General features: G+C 42.5%; 1 protein-coding gene across 1 annotated transcript in view; it reads right to left on the bottom strand.

The window, feature by feature from the left end:
- Positions 1–16325, bottom strand: part of LOC309563585 (alpha-2-macroglobulin-like protein 1) — a 124258-nt gene that overhangs the window by 60868 nt on the left and 47065 nt on the right. Inside the window, exons 16-19 of the mRNA XM_082268052.1 lie at positions 15590–15772; positions 15357–15462; positions 9654–9801; positions 2117–2342 (exon numbers count right to left, since the gene is read on the bottom strand). Coding sequence (XP_082124178.1) covers positions 2117–2342; positions 9654–9801; positions 15357–15462; positions 15590–15772 — 663 coding nt within the window. The remainder of the gene's footprint in view (positions 1–2116; positions 2343–9653; positions 9802–15356; positions 15463–15589; positions 15773–16325) is intronic.

Raw genomic sequence — 16325 nt, 5'->3', positions numbered from 1 at the left:
TGCAACCACAGGTTGCAGGAAGGAAATTTGCATGATTCTCCCATCAACACAGACAGCATTGACAGGGGAATCCCTCCCGCCAAGCAATTGTCTGTTCCCAGAGGAGAGGCGGGGGCGGGCAGAAGAAGCTGCCCCCACCAGGAGAAGACAGCGATTATTTCTAGCAGCTACAGCAGCCGCTAGTAATAACTGCAAGAGAATCCGGCAGGCAGGTTGTACCCAAGTCGATCGATCAATCAACTTGGTGCATTCAGCATACCTATTAAAGACTCAAACCGTGTATGGCAGACATAAGTTTCTGCCCTGAACAATGCTGAGAGCTTTGTGTAGGACATATGGGAATGAGGCTTTCAGCAGCAAAAAGAAATAAGCATCCCACCCCAACTTCGCCCATTCCTACCATTTATCATTACCATAACACCCAATCTCTCCCTCTCACAAACTTTAACACTAAACTAAACCTTACAATTAGGAGCCTATATATACAACATTCATTGGAAGAATGCCATGTTGCACAAATACATTTTGGCAGCAATTTCTCTCAAAGATTACCTCAACATTTCATATTTCTGATATGTGCCTGCTGTACCATGTACTAGTATACAAAAGTATCCTGTTCTCTTTGTATGGCTTCCTTTGTGTGAAATCCCTGGTGTTCCCGCCTCGGCTTTCCTAATAAAAAAACTGACCACACTAGGCATGAGAGCACAGCATGGTCAGTTTTATGGCTGTGCTGGGAAGTCAGTCTGCTCTCTTTCAATGTTCAGACATGTGCTGACACCCCTCTGCAAAGCCATTAACTGGGAAGACCTAGCTCTCTGAGCTCCTTATGCAGTCAAGTACAGAGGGTATGTGATCACTTATAAAAAAAATGGAAAAAAGGTATTTATAATTTTTTTTTTTAATGTATACACAACAGTTTTGCCCTTCATTTCTATTTTAAACTGAATGAGTTGTTTTACAGGGTGAGGGTTCACGTATACTTTAATTCCTATGACTGTCAGCTCCATCGAGGGGCCAAAATCCAGTATTTAATTTTTCTGCACGCTAACACACTTTGGCCACTAGGTGGAGCTGACAATCTTAGGAATTAATCTTTTAAAGAAATTACGACCACAATTCATGCAGCATGCACAAATGTGTGTGACGTTCATCCAACAAATGTTTTATATATAGATCCTTTAAAGTTGTTTCTAGCTAAGAAATAAAGAATTTAAATCTAACAGCCCAGACAAAGAGCTTTAGGGCCACACACTCACGCTTGCATGCCTGTCAAGTTAGGACGTGCGTCGTGCGACCATGTCTGGGTAGCTGAGGGCTGGTTCACACATGCAGCTTAGGCATGAACTTAGGCATTTTTGCTATTCTTTTTTTTTACAGCCTATTAATTTCAGGGGGCTGCCAAATGTACTGGAATGGTAAAAAGAAAGGGCACACGGTTAGGTGAACAGAAACGCACCACGTTTGCTGGATGCATTTGGGGTGCCATTAACAATTAGATTCGGTTCACACTGCTGCGACATGGGATCCAACTTGTGAGATCCCAAGTCACATGACATGTGAAATTCAATGTTTCCCTATGAGAGATGTCTTAACTGATACTACACAAGTCACTCTTACTACTCCTACACTCCTACCAGAAAACGGGTTCCTGCACTACTTTGGTCCAACTTGGGTGCAATTTCAACCCTTTTGCAGGCTCCTAAATAGCATCCAAGTTGAATCAAGCCAGAAGGAAGTCACAGGGAAAAGTTGCAGGCAAAGTCGTACGACTTTGCCATCGCAGCAGTGCGAACCAAGCCTTAGTGCCACCCACATGCATTAGCAAGGGCAGCGTGTTCCCATGCGGTGTGGGAGACATACACAGAATCGCACCTTACCTACACTGTCTTCTGGTGTGAAAGGACCCTATACATAGGCTGCCTGCACACAGCCTCAGGTGACTCCATCAGCATAAACAAACCCCTCATTTAAGCTGCACAGGTCTCAGCGCCCTGGTTAACAAGGCCTATGGCCCCTTTTCCTGGTGTGTTAGCTTTGTGAATTGAACCTTTTAATACGATCAGTGTTCTATATCTGACTATTAAAAAATAAGTGAACATTTAAGTGTACTTACCATCATTGGCTTAGGTAGGTAGTTGAATACAGAAGCTTTGATTGAGAATATCTCTTCTCGGACTACAGAATAGGGATGAGTTATGAGTGCAAAGAATGGCTGGAAGGCCCGCAAGGAGGTGGCATTGGCAATACCCAGGCCTTTATCTCCCATACAGAATGCTGTGGCTTTCCACTCAGTAATGGAATCAGGAACTTGGACTTTTATGTCAGCCTGACCGGATGTCCTAATATTAAAAGTGAAAGAAAGAGCAAAAAAGTTTAATAGAGGTAAAAGACTTGATCTAATAGTGCACTGAACAGCAATCAAAATACATACATCGGGATATTGTGATTGCGTCGATTATATCTGTTTTGTAACCAGCAGATGGAACTTAATGGGCACATAACATGAAAAAGGAGTGTGTTTATGTGGCGGAGGGGCACCAGGGGGTGACCGGTTCAAATATAGTAGAAAACACCTGTAGTAATTCCCCGAGGTGGTGATCGGTTTGTGCACTGGCTTGTAGTGTCCTCCTAGCACCCGAGCAAACATGTAGATAAAAGAAAGCTGGCAGCTTGATCTTCCGCAATGAATAAATGTATTAATCCAGGTGTGGTACAAAATAATACATAAGCTACATACATAGGCTATGATTAAGGCTACATGCCGAAACGCGTAAGCCCTGTTTAACCACTTTAAGGCCGGAAGATTTTCCCCCTTAATGACCAGGCCCTATTTTGCGATTCAGCACTGCGTTACTTTAATGAACGATTGCACGGTCGTGCGACGCTGAACCCAAATAAAATTGATGTCCTTTTTTCCCCACAAATAGAGCTTTCTTTTTGGTGGTATTTGATCACCTGTACGATTTTTATTTTTTGCGCTATAAGCGTCAATTTTGAAAAAAAAGAAAACAATATTTTTCACATTCTGCTATATATCATTCCCAAAAAAATATGTAAAAATTAAAATTTTCTAACATTTTAGGCCAATTTGTTTTCTGCTACATACTTTTGGTAAAAAAAAAAAAAATCGCAATAAGCGTATTTTGTTTGGTTTGCGCAAAAGTTATTGCGTCTTCTAACTACGGGAAAGATTTATGTCATTTTTATTGTTTTTTTTTTTTTCTAGTAATGGCGGCGATCTGCGTTTTTTTGCGGGACTGTGACATTGCGGCAGACAGATCGGACCCCTAACTGACATTTTTGACACTTTTGGGGGGTACCAGTGACATTACTACAGCAATCAGTGCTAAAAATATGCACTGTTACTATAATAATACCTTTGGCAGGGAAGGGGTTAATACTATTGGTGATCAAGGGGTTAAATGTGACCCTAGGGGAGTGATTCTAACTGTGGGGGGGTTGGGCTTGTGAGATGATCACAGAGACATGCGATCCTATATAGCAGGATCACATGACCTCTCTGATCATTGCAGGGAGAAGGACGGACGGCTGTGTTACATCAGCCGTCCATCCTTCTCTGTCAGCGGGGAGAGATCGAGGGTGTTAGGTGGCAATCAAGATTTTAAAGCCCGTAGCGTGTGCAACACACTCAAAAGACTCCACCCGGTGCATAAAAAAGTGCACACACACAAAGTGAGAACACAAAAAAAGCACAGGGTGTGCGACAACGTATGGTCTTCCCTCCGAAGAGGTAGGACCCGAAACCTCAATCCCCCTGGGCGCAAGACTCCTGACAGGGACATAAGGTACTCATGGTCTGTCTGGCCGAAACCAGACCGACCCCGTTCTTCAGGGGGACTGCCGAAACAGCCCCCACCGAGTACTAAGTAGGGCTCCCCCGAAGGGAGACCCCATGGGAGAGGGCGAACTAAGCCAAAAGGCCATATCCACCCCCTCCCAAGACTTAAGGCTGGGCCCGAGGACCCACACACTCCAGTCTGTGCAAATAAAGAAAAAAGGTGACAGTGCAGTGACGGACTCCAAAGAAAAAGACAAACAAACGCAAAGGTGGGGAAAGGGAAGTGGGGAAAGTGCGATGGTGCCATGTGAGGAACCAAGGCAGGCCTTCCAGCCGGAATAAAAAATTCCTCTGGTGCAAGCCAAAAGGCCTGTCCCAAGAGGCAGGTGTGAAAAAGGTGTGCATAGTGCAGTGACCAAGGTGCCAAAAGAACTCACAGCGAGCTGCCCCTCACCAGTGAGAAATTAAGGCACCCCTGGGCTGCCACCCCAGGGGCACTTACACTACGGGCTCTTTCAATCTCAGCCCCCGGCCAGACCAAATGTAGCCTATCCCCACCAGCAGACATCAGAACCTGGACAGCTTGGGGAGAGCTTACCTACCACTGGGGACAGGCCCTCTACAAGCCAGATCAACCCAGGAGAGAAAGCCCCCCCTCGCCATCCTGTTCCTCAGCCCATTACATCCAGGAGCAGTTCCACCGGCCCCCCCCGAACCGGCTTTTCCGCCCCCTTCAAACTGGTTAGGACAGTTCAACCCATTCGAATCAGAAGGCGGCGGGCCCCACATGCTTTCCCAGATGACCTACTCCCCGTGCCTCACCAACTAAGAGCGCTCCGGGTTTTGGTCATACTGGTACTAGCTAAGGCCCATACCAACTGATAAGAACAGATACTACACTTGATCTTAGCCAAAAGGCTGAGAAGGTGGCAATCAGAGTCACCTGACACATGCACTGGCTCCCTGGTTGAGGAGCAGGGGGCGGGAGCGCACCGCCGGCGGCGCATGCTCGCCCCCTAGTCTCCTAAGAGCGAGTGAATCTGCAGCGGGTGGTCGTCAAGTGGTCAATTTTGTATTACACCTGGATTAATACATTTATGCTTTGTGGAAGATCGAGCTGCCGCCTTTCTCTTATCTACATGGGAGTGACAGGTGTTTGCATACAGCTGCCTGTACAAATCAATGACAGGCTGTCACTGTTTGCATATTACCGCACAGTCAAAAGTCTGCTTGTGTACAGCGACAGATGAACAGCCCTGAGTGCAAACTGTCTGCACAATTGGCTGTATGCAAACATCTTTCACTCCCAGGTGCCTCCCAACCACATAGACAAACTACTTTTCATGCTGTATGGCCCTGAGCGCCCATGTGAAAGGCTCCATTTCATGTTTTGCTTTATCTTTTTTTTATCCGTGTTTACCAACTTCAGCCCTGAAAGTTTATCCCCCCCCCCCCTCCCTCATGACCAGGCCATTTTTTGCTATACTGCACTGCGTTGCTTTAACTGATAATTGCACGGTCATGCGACGCTGTACCCAAATAAAATTTATGTCCTTTTTTTTCCCCCAGAAATAGAGCTTTCTTTTGGTATTTAATCATCTCTGCAGTTTTTATTTTTTGCACTATAAGCAAAAAAAAAAAAAGACTTTTGACAATTTTGAAAAAAAAAAAAAAAAAACAATATTTTTTACTTTCTGCTATAAAACATATCCAATAAAAAAAATATAAAAAATCTAATTTCTTCATCAGTTTAGGCCAATAAGCCAAAATTTATCCTTAATTTCATTTTTTTCTCACATTCTTTTTCGGTTATGGTGATTGTCTGTTTATATCTTATCTCATCAATTTGTCATTGCTCTTTGCATGGCTATCCTCACCTGACTATTCAGTTCTGGAACACGGGATTAGGATTGTTACTGATGACTCTGGGTTCTTCTCTCAGTCGTTTTCAGATGCATCCTCTCTACCACACTCCCTTTGTGTACTTTACTTGACTTATGTATTGCCACACAGTTAAAACGGTGATCGCAACATTGTTTTGGCAATATGGGGGCGTTTCTCTTTTTCTTTTCTCCCCCATCTTGACCATACATATGTCATTCCTTGTTGTCCTCTTTTTTAAAGGCAGGAAGCATGTATACTCGCTCCCTTTTGATGCACTGCATCCGCTGTCTGGTCTAAACCTGGTCCGGTATCCACTATCCCCTGAGGACCTTTTTGCCTGGATTTCTGTTCTGGGCTGGGATTATCTCCCGGCTGTGTATGCAGACCACGCCACCTATTGTCTGTATATGATTATGCCCCAAATCTTAAAGCAGTGGTGAGTGTTTGACTTCACATCTGCATTCAGATAATTAACATGTATATTGTTATATCTCTATCTTTTAATGTGATGTCTTAACAAGATAATATACTGATGATGTGTTATCTATACCTAGAACCTTCATAGAGGTCACCATTACCTTTGGTCCCTGAAGAAGCCCATAGAGTCGGCGAAACATGTTGGACCTGGGTGACCCCACAACTCTAGGATATGGTTCATCGATTTTATGTATTTGCACATATTGCACAGTGTATGTTCTTTGATGTTTTTGCATCTTTGTCTTCTTCTTAACATGTTTGTATACATGTATCAATAAAATAAAACTCAATAGACGTATAGTGATTGGTTTGCGCAAAATGTCAAGAAAAGAATGGGGGTAGTTGGACTTTGTTGGCACAACGACAGCAGTGTTAATTTTGGCAGCAAATTTCAATTTAGTCTTAGTCTTAGGACTAAAATGGCATTTTAGTTTTAGTCCCATTTTAGTCTTCTGCAAGTGTTTTAGTTTTAGTCGTATTTAGTCGACTAAAACTCCAGAACATTTTAGTCATCTATAATCGAATGGGTGTAGTTCAATTGTAATTTGTAATGCATTATTTAAGCATTTCTCTATAATTTCCAAACTCATTATATACTACTGCTGGTCCTGGAGTGAAAAATCTAATATGTTATTATTTATGGTATTAAGCTTTGAGCATGCACCAGTGTTAATTTTGGCAGCAAATTTCGATTTAGTTTTAGTTATAGTCTTTTGACTAAAATGCCATTTTAGTTTTAGTCGTATTTTAGTCTTAAGACTAAAATGCCATTTTAGTTTTAGTCGTATTTTAGTCATCTGAATTGTTTTAGTTTTAGTCGTATTTTAGTCGACTAAAATTGTGTTAATTTAGTCGACGAAAACGTTTTAGTCGGTTTTAGTCGACAAAATTAACACTGAACGACAGGACAAAATGTCATAAAAAGTTTAATTTTTAAACTAAATTAGTTAAAAATATATGAAGCAAAAAAGGGTTTTGTAAATATATAGAATCCACATCTATACAGACATGAATTATAAAATCAATGCTGACAATATATGGACTAATAGCATATGAATATCCCATACAACCACATAAATGGAGTACAACACAAAGGAGAAAATGTTATACAAAAATATAAACAGTGATTAAACCATTGATACTCAGAAAGAGGCCTTTTGGTGGTAGAGCAAGTAGAGTAATGTGTTCCAACAGTGGCGATGGGTTCATTCAATTATAATGATGGAATATTCATCTCAATTCATAATAACGTTCTCTACATGTTTCTTGCGAGAGCGCTTCTTCTGGAGAGTGTTGTTATACAAATTAATTAAGTAATCGCATAGATATTGATTGTAGAATGTAGGGAAAATTTCCACAATATATCAGCAGTTACTAAAAACGACATTAGCGGATCAGCAGAGGCTTGTGGTCCAAAACCATGTGTGGAGGTGGGGGGATATTTAAGATGAAAAAATATCAATCAAAAATTATGAAGATTGTTAAAGTTTGTTTACATGTTGAGCAGTTAGAAGGGTATTCCACAAAAAGGCTCATAGGGCACGGCAAGGCAGGAGAAGGCAGCAACATAAACTTCCTCACAGTGTGTATAAGGAGAATATGTGTATACCCAGAACACTTGATGGTAAAAATATGTATAAAGTAAATGTGCTACTGTGCAGCACAAGAAACGTATGAAACGTATTCTGTACAATCAAGTATGATGGAAGAATTGTTGGATGCCAAAACATCAAAATATTTTCCAAGTAATACTAGGGTGGACTGCACCTTAAGCGTTGCCGGCCGGAGCATAAAAGTGCCAAATGGTAGGGCGGGTGATTTGAAATCACATCAAGGCGCCATCCCCTTTGCTCAAGCTAGGAAAAGTTATAGCGTCTACAAACTTTGGGATAGATTTATGTAATTTAATTTTTTTTTTACTAGTAATGGCGGCGATTAGCGATTTTTAGCAGGACTGCGACATTGCAGCGGACAAATATGACCCTAAGTGACACTTTTTGGGGAACAGTGACACCAATACAGTGATTAGTGCTAAAAAATGCACTGTCACTGTACTAATCACACTGGCAGGAAGTTGTTAACATCAGGGGCAATCAAAGGGTTAAAAATGCTCCTAGGGAATGCTTGCTGACTGTGTGTGAGGTACTTTGGCTGTGAGAAAACAGAGATCTGTGTTCCTGCTTAGCAAAAAAAAAAAAACAGGATCTCTGTCTTCCCTACCAGCAGATAGGCGATCTGCCTTGTTTACATGGGCAGACCTCCGTTCTGCCTCTTTAGGAAACGATTGGCGGGTCCTGGTTGACATCCGGCTGGTTGACATACCGCTGATTGGCTCCCGCTGTGTCCATTCACAGCGGGAGCTGGTTGCTGAAAGCGGGTGCACGCTGCAGACCGGGAAGAGAGAAATCACATACCTGTACGTGGTTTCGCGCAGGAGAGCCGCCGCCCCACAGTATATATATATATACGTGGGGCAGTCGGCAAGTGGTAAAAAAAAAAAAAAGCCTTTTGTTTACAGAGATCATTAACAAAGGCAGGCAACATCTGCTGTAACATGTCCTTGAATAACTCATAGTGCTCTGGGAATCTTTTGTCATGTACTAAATGTTTACAATGCAGTGACTAGTGAATGGTGGGATGCAGTGGGAGAAACAAATCTAAGTCATTATCAGTGTGAATGAGGCTTTTGCTCACATAGAGCATGGAGTGTCTACTTCAAGTAGATGTAAACCCTAAGGCCCCATTCACACTTGAGTGTTTTGTAGCTTGTAGATCCAAAATACTCAACATGCCAAATCCCTTGATTTTCAACTGTACTTCGTCACAGCTCCGGGTAGCCTATTGTTTTTTCCCCTAGTAACTAGTTTTCCATTAGCCAAAAATAATTTAAAATAAACAAATAAAATGTCCAAAAACGCCTGTTCAAACTCTCAAAAATGTCTTTAAAAATGTCAAAAGGTGCTCAGCTCAAAGTGGTTCTAAAGGCAAGAAATCTTTATGGTAAAAAAATGTCCTAGTGTTTGTAACCCCCTCCTTCAACCCAAATACCTGAGTGTTCACCATATCCAGTGCTGTGCCTGTTTGTAGCAGCTCTTCCTTCTCTCCCTGCATTCACAGGATACAGAGGCAGCAGCGAGAGCCATTGGGTCTTGATGCTGTCAATCAAATCTTCTAAGGAGGCAATGAGGGCAGGGCCAAACCACGCTGTGAATGTCTTTGGATGCACACTGCTCGCCTCATGAGCAAGCCTGCATGTGCACCACTATAGCAAGTGGTTTGCTGATGGTGACAACAGTGGTTCTAGACTGCATAGTGTGTTAAATAAACCACTTTAAGTCTACATTGTTAACCCATATGACAGTGTGATAACGCATAATTGCTATTGGAGGATAAGAACAGTTTTTTTTCCCTTTGTAACAGAAAGTGTCTCACCACTGACCTGGACCCGTCTGAAGGAAGACCATACCAGGATCAAAAAAAATGAACTTACCCAATTGTGACCAATTCCCAAAGCAAGGTTTCTGGAAACCTCTTCCGAATCCTCCTATTCATCTCAGTAGCACTGATGGAAGGGTAAATTGGTGGCATATCAGGCTCGTCCACAATTAAATATTTAGGAATATTTGAACTGTAAGGTTCTGAAAGAGTAGAACATTTATTTCATATGGATTAACCAGATCATTTGCACCTGAGCTTCCCAATGCTACTCCTTAGTTCTCCTTAAAGTGGTTCTGAAGACCCTTTTTTTTTTTTTTTTTTTTTTTTTTCTACATTAAAGTATAGCTAAAGGCAAAACTTTTTTTTTCTAGTTTTGAATAGGGTACAGAGAGATTAGAATGCTTGTCAGTTTTTATTGCGGTCTGTGCCCCCCATTAGGGAGATTCACCCTCTCCATTTGTCCTGTTTACCATTATCACTTAAAATAAAAGAAAATCCCAAATTTGAGGCTGTCCCCAGAAAGGTAACAGAGGGGAAATCTTCCAATGGGGGCACTAGCTCTGGTGACCTGGGGGTCCCCAAGGAATTCCTTTAATTTGCAGGGATTTATTCTTACTTTCTGTTTGGGACAGGAAGTGAAGGTCAATTTCTGCAATGAGACACAAATGGTGAAAAGAAATCTGACAGGGATTAAAACCCTCCCTTGCTCTATCCAAAATGAAAAAAAAAGGTTTCGTCTATAGTTCTACTTTAATCCATTCTGTGCATTAAGGTAAAAAAAAACAAACCCCGCTGTTATTAGGAGCCCCCCTTATACTTGCCTGAGTCTTATCTCGATCCAGCGCTGTGCCCAAGAACAGCCTCCTGTGATGAGAGAGCAGGGGGCAGGACCAAGTGCCCCTATAGCAAGCAGCTTTCTCTAGTGGCACTCGCCGAAGTGGAGAAGACAAGAGCGCCATTGGGGGACCCCAGAAGAGGAGGATCGGGGCTGCTCTGTTGCAAAACAATTGCATGGAGCAGACAAATATAACGTGCTTATTATCTTAAAAAGCACCCTTTACCGCTGTACATTCAGCACCTGGGTGGAGGTTTTGGGTAGAGTTTCACCAAGAAATGTGAAGGTTACTCTGCCTTCAGCAACTGGTATAGCCTGCAATGAATGTCCCCATATTTAAAGCGGTAGTATCCCGCTTTTTGACACTTTTACCTACAGGTAAGCCTATAATAAGGCTTACCTGTAGGTACAAATAATATCTCCTAAACCGGCACGGTTTTGGAGATACTTACAGTGCATGCAGCCGCTCGCGCGAGCGGCGCATGCGCTCTGAAGGTCCGGGGGGACCTTCAATTAGTTTGCCTGAGCTTGCCGGAAAAATCACTCCCGCGCGCATGCGCGGGAGTGACGTCATCGCGGCTCCGGCCAATCATTGCGCCGGAGCCATCTCTTCCGGCCAATCAGCGCGCCGGAGCCGCCGAACCCGGAAGAGACTGCGAGGGATCATGGCAGCGCCCGCAGCGATGTCCAGGGGTCCGTGGCGGGGCTTCGTTTTAAGGTAAGTTACACATAATGGGCTAGTATGCGATGCATACTAGCTCATTATGCCTTTGTCTTGCAGGTTTTTTTTTTTTTTATAGGGTTTACAACCGCTTTAATGTCTGTGTGAACAAAGGTTTAGGTACATCTAACAGATAATGAAATAAAAAATTGGCTTTCAAAGTGCTGTTTGAGATTGCCATAATGGGAGCCACCATTACTGGAAACTCTTCAATGGAAACAGGAACCAAAAAACATTTTCTGTTTTTTTTTTTTTTCATTTGTTTTTTTTTAGAATAGGGGCAGGCTGGGACCACTGTCAGATTATTATTTTTGTCTCTGTCCCATTTGCAGATTTTCTCTCATTTCCAGTCTGGTAAAAGAGTTGTCACCAGGATAGTAAGTAAAGGTAAATCTCTCTAATGGAGGCTTGGACGGCAGTAAAAGCCTAAAAGCAATCGCAATCCTCCCCTACTCTATACAAAATTAGGAAAAACATTTTTGATTTGACAATCATAACCACTTAGCCCCAGGCCTATTTCAGACATTTTTGTTTACAAGTTAAAATCAGTATTTTTTCCTAGAAAATTACTTAGAACCCCCAAACATTATATATATTTTTTTAGCAAAGACTCTGGAGAATAAAGTGGCGGTCATTGCAATATTTTTTGTCACGCGGTATTTGCGCAGCGGTCTTTAAAACACCATTTTTTGGGAAAAATTTCGAAAAAACACATTTCACTGCATTAAAAAAAAAAACTAAACAGTAAAGTTAGCCCATTTTAAAATTGAGCACACCCGTGGAATGGCGGCAAACTACGGGCAATAGAAGTCTCAATAGGCGACATTTTAAAATTTTTTAACAGTTACCAGTTTAGAGTTAGAGTGCAGCTCTTTTTTTAAATCATTGCTCACGCTATGGCGATCGCGGCGATACCTCACATGTGTGGTTTAAACAGTGATTTCATTCCTGGCTCAACTTCCATATACATTTTCTTTCGTGCACAAGCTAACGGCGACGGGGGCGGCTAAAATATATATATTTTTTCCTATTTATTTTTTTACTTTATCACAGGTATTTAAAAAAAATAAAATAATCTGATCCCTTTTAATGCTGTCACAAGCAATGTAAACATCCCTTGTGACAGCAATATGCAGTGACAGGTACTCTTTATGGAGGGATCGAGGGTCTAAAAGACCCCCTCCACTGCACTTCCATGTATTCAAAACGCCGAAAACTGCATTTTTGAATACACTCGTTTTTTGAAGCTGCCGCGTTTAGCAGCAGAGTAACCCGGACATGACGTCATGGACGCCGCCCCCGGGTTACATCATCGGAGACCCGATCGAAGCCGCTTCCGGCTTTGATCGGGACTCCATACAGCCGGCGGATGTCCTGGCTGGGTGCTTGGGTCTCCTGGTGGAACAGGAGACCCGGGCAAAGCCGCGAAAGGCGGTGGGAGGGGGGACATCCCCTCCCGTTCGCCTGGGTAACGTTCGAGCGGCTCCCGAGCCGCATCGGTCATTACCGCCAGAAAGCCGACCGCCGGCTCTAAACAACGGTATAACACCGCAAAGTTTGCCGACGTAAATATACATTACTTTGCGGTAAGTGGTTAAATGGTGTTCAAAATATTTAACAAATAAATATCTGATAACTGTGTCGTGCATTTGTATTCAACCCCCTTTTTTCTGATACTCCTAACTAAAATCTAGTGGAACCCATTGCCTTCAGAAGTCACCTAATTAGTAAATAGAGTCCACCTGTGTGTAATTCATTCTCAGAATAAATACAGCTGTTCTGTGAAGCCTTCAGAGGTTCGTTAGACGTCCTTACTGAAAAAACAGCATCATGAAGGACAAGGAACACAATAGACAGCTCAGAGATAAAATTGTGGAGAAGTAGAAGCAGGGTTAGGTTATACAAAAAAAATATTCCAAGCTTTGAACATCTCATGGAGCACTGTTCAATCCATCATCTGAAAATGGAAAGAGTATGGCACAACTGCAAACCTACCAAGTCATGGCCATCCACCTAAACTGACAGGCAAGACAAGGAGAGCATTAATCAGAGAAGCAGCCAAGAGGCCCATGGTACCTCTAGAGGGGCAGCAGAGATCCACAACTTCTCTGGGAGAATCTGTCCACAGGACAACTATTAATCGTGGACTCCACAAATCTGGCCTGAAGAAAGCCACTGCTGAAAGAAAGCCTTAAGATGTCCCGTTTGCAGTTTGCAAGAAGTCATGTGGGGGACACAGCAAGCATGTGGAAGAAGGTGCTCTGGTCAGATGAGACCAAAACTGAACTTTTTGGCATAAAAGAAAAATGTGTGGGGGAAAACTAACACTGCAGATCACCCTGAACACACCATCCCCAACGCGAAACATGGTGTTGGCAGCATGTTGTAGGGATGCTTTTCTTCAGCAGGGACAGGGAAGCTGGTCAGAGTTGATGGGAAGATGGATGGAGCCAAATACAGGGCAATCTTAGAAGTAAATCTGTTAGGGTGTGCAAAAGACTTAAGATTGGGGCAGAGGTTCAACTTCCAGCAGGACAATGACCCTAAACATACAGCCAGAGCTACAATGGAATGGGTTGGATCAAAGCATATTCATGTGTTAGAATGGTCCAGTCAAAGTCCAGACCAAAATCCAATTGGGAATCTGTGACAAGATTTGAAATTTACTGTTCACAGATGGCCTCCATCCAATCTGACAGAGCTTGAGCTTTTTTGCAAAGAAGAATGGGCAAAAATGTCACTCTCTAGATGTGCAAAGCTGGTAGAGACATCCCCAAAAAAGCTTGAAGCTGTAATTGCAGCGAAAGGTGGTTCTACAAAATATTGACTCACGGGGCTGAATACAAATGCACGCCACACTTTTCACATATTTGTAAATAATTTTGAAAACCATCTACCATTTTCCTTCCACTTCACAATTATGTGCCCCTTTGTGTTGGTCTATCACATAAAATCCCAATAAAATACATTTACGTTTTTGGTTGCAACATGACAAAATGTGGACAATTTAAAGGGGTATGAAAATTTTTTTAAGGCACTGTATGTTGATGGCATCACATTAACAACAATTTTAGATGTTTCTGAGATCATTAAAAATGTATCCACATGTGTGTTTGAGCTGCAGGTGACCTCCTTCTTCTATGCAAAGAAGAAGTGAACAAAAGTCCCTCAACATTGGCCATTAATAGGGAACTTTACCCCCCACACACTTTATTTCCTACGTCCTACCTGTTATGCAGGCTTTTCCTTAATCCATATACTGACCTTCCAAATCATCCAGTGTTGTCCTGCGGTGATTTCTAATTTGCGGTCACAGCCTGGGTCCTGTGCCACCATCTTTTTCCCTGACATCAAGAGCTAGCTCTCTCTTCTGGGTTTTTGCAGCTGGCCTCCAAAGACATGCTGCTGGGTCTGCACTTCCGAAGCCTTCTGGGATATGCAACAGGGATATACCAGGAGGCTGCATGAGCAGGGACATGTCAAGGATGGAAGTGGGGAGCAGGACCAGAGAAGAAAAAAAAACAAAAAACAAACTAGGGAGTGCTGGGAACTAAAGTGGGTCTGGGGAGTGATGGTCCGCTCTAAACACAGAAATCATATTGTGTAGCACTTTGTAAATCTCTACTAAACACAGATTTGGAACACTAAAAATACATAATTGCCTCTCTCATTATAATTCATATAAAATCTTTCCAGATTACCAATCAGATTCAATCATTATTCAAATGATCATTTCCAGTGAAGAGCAGAGTGGGACTGGTGGTTGTGGGGCAATACAGCCATGTAGACAACGAGAGGTGAGAAGGTACCTGCTCATCTTTGCATAGTGCCACTAATGTCATTTACAAAGCACTGCACTTTTTTTTGTCTAATTGTCTTTTTCCTTGTTGCAAATTCCTGTACAGGATGCATTGAGATGACACATGTAAAAGCGTGGTAAAAAACAAGCCAACATTTACCAACGGTGTATATTTTGGAGTGATGTATTTAGTGTAGCAATGGTAGGTGATCCCCCAGTTTTGGCAACTGTAACCATACAAAGGGAAACCTACACCTGTTTCAAGAAATTGTATAAGATTTTATATTATGTAAAGAAACAAGAATGATTTGCATCGACAGTACAGTATATTAATAGAAAATTTATTGTAGAACTGAATACACTAAAAACTGGAGTGGACTACTAAGAAAGGCCATCTCACCAATTTGAGGTTCTCCATAAGTTGACAAGGCTGAGACCAGTGGATAATGAGAACATACCACAGGTTTCCTCACCTGGGTGTTAGTAAGAACCTTTTGTCCAATATACTGAAAATTAAAATATAGAAAAAATATTTTTTGAAGGATTATGTCGGGTTTAGCCATAGTTACATTTGACACAGTACAATCTCCTCCTTTTGTTTAGCTATATATTTCTGTAATTCTTTGGCTTTACCTGAATAAGTGTGAACACATCAGGAGCCGATGAATGTGCTGAATATGGCATGTTATAGGATCGTTTTTTGCGTTGATATGATCCATATGAATAAACAGCATGTGAGTGGAAACATATAGGATTATCCTCCCGTACACGATAGGGGTAGCCGTACCGCCTTCTACGTGCCAGAAGACTGTATACCTATGGGGAAAGAAACAATATATGGTAGACACTTTGTAAGCAATGTGTTGGTAATTTAGGAACACAGTCTGCAAAAATCACAGGTGTACTAGTCTTATATGTCAGAGCTTTATACCACAATTCAGTCTTCATTCCTATTTCCAAGGTTGGTGATAAGTAATACTGCGAATAAGGGATAATCGTGGGGCATCTACATTTATAATGGATCTCATTGTTGGATCCCATGGTTATTTAGACTGGTGATCGACCGATATCGGATTTTCGTTGCCGATACCGATATTCTGGCCATCGGTTTGGCTGTTTTAAATGCTGTCATTTTTTTTTTATCTGGCGCCGACTACCCGGAAGTGATGTCATGACATCCCTTCCAGGTTTTTACATGGAGACCCGGTCAGAGCCGAATGCGGCTTTGATCGGATCTTCTCTTCGGCGGCCGTGCAGGTAGGATGCCCGGGTCTCCCGGTGGGATGGGAGACCTGGGTGAGCCGCGGAAGGCGGGGGGAGGGGGGACATCCCCTCTCGCTCCTTGTAATGACAGCCGAGCAGCTTCTCA

This window comes from Pelophylax lessonae (genome assembly GCF_965119305.1).
Source record: "Pelophylax lessonae genome assembly, chromosome: 9".
Lineage (NCBI taxonomy): Eukaryota > Metazoa > Chordata > Amphibia > Anura > Ranidae > Pelophylax > Pelophylax lessonae.
This window is presented reverse-complemented; position numbering and strand designations above follow the sequence as displayed.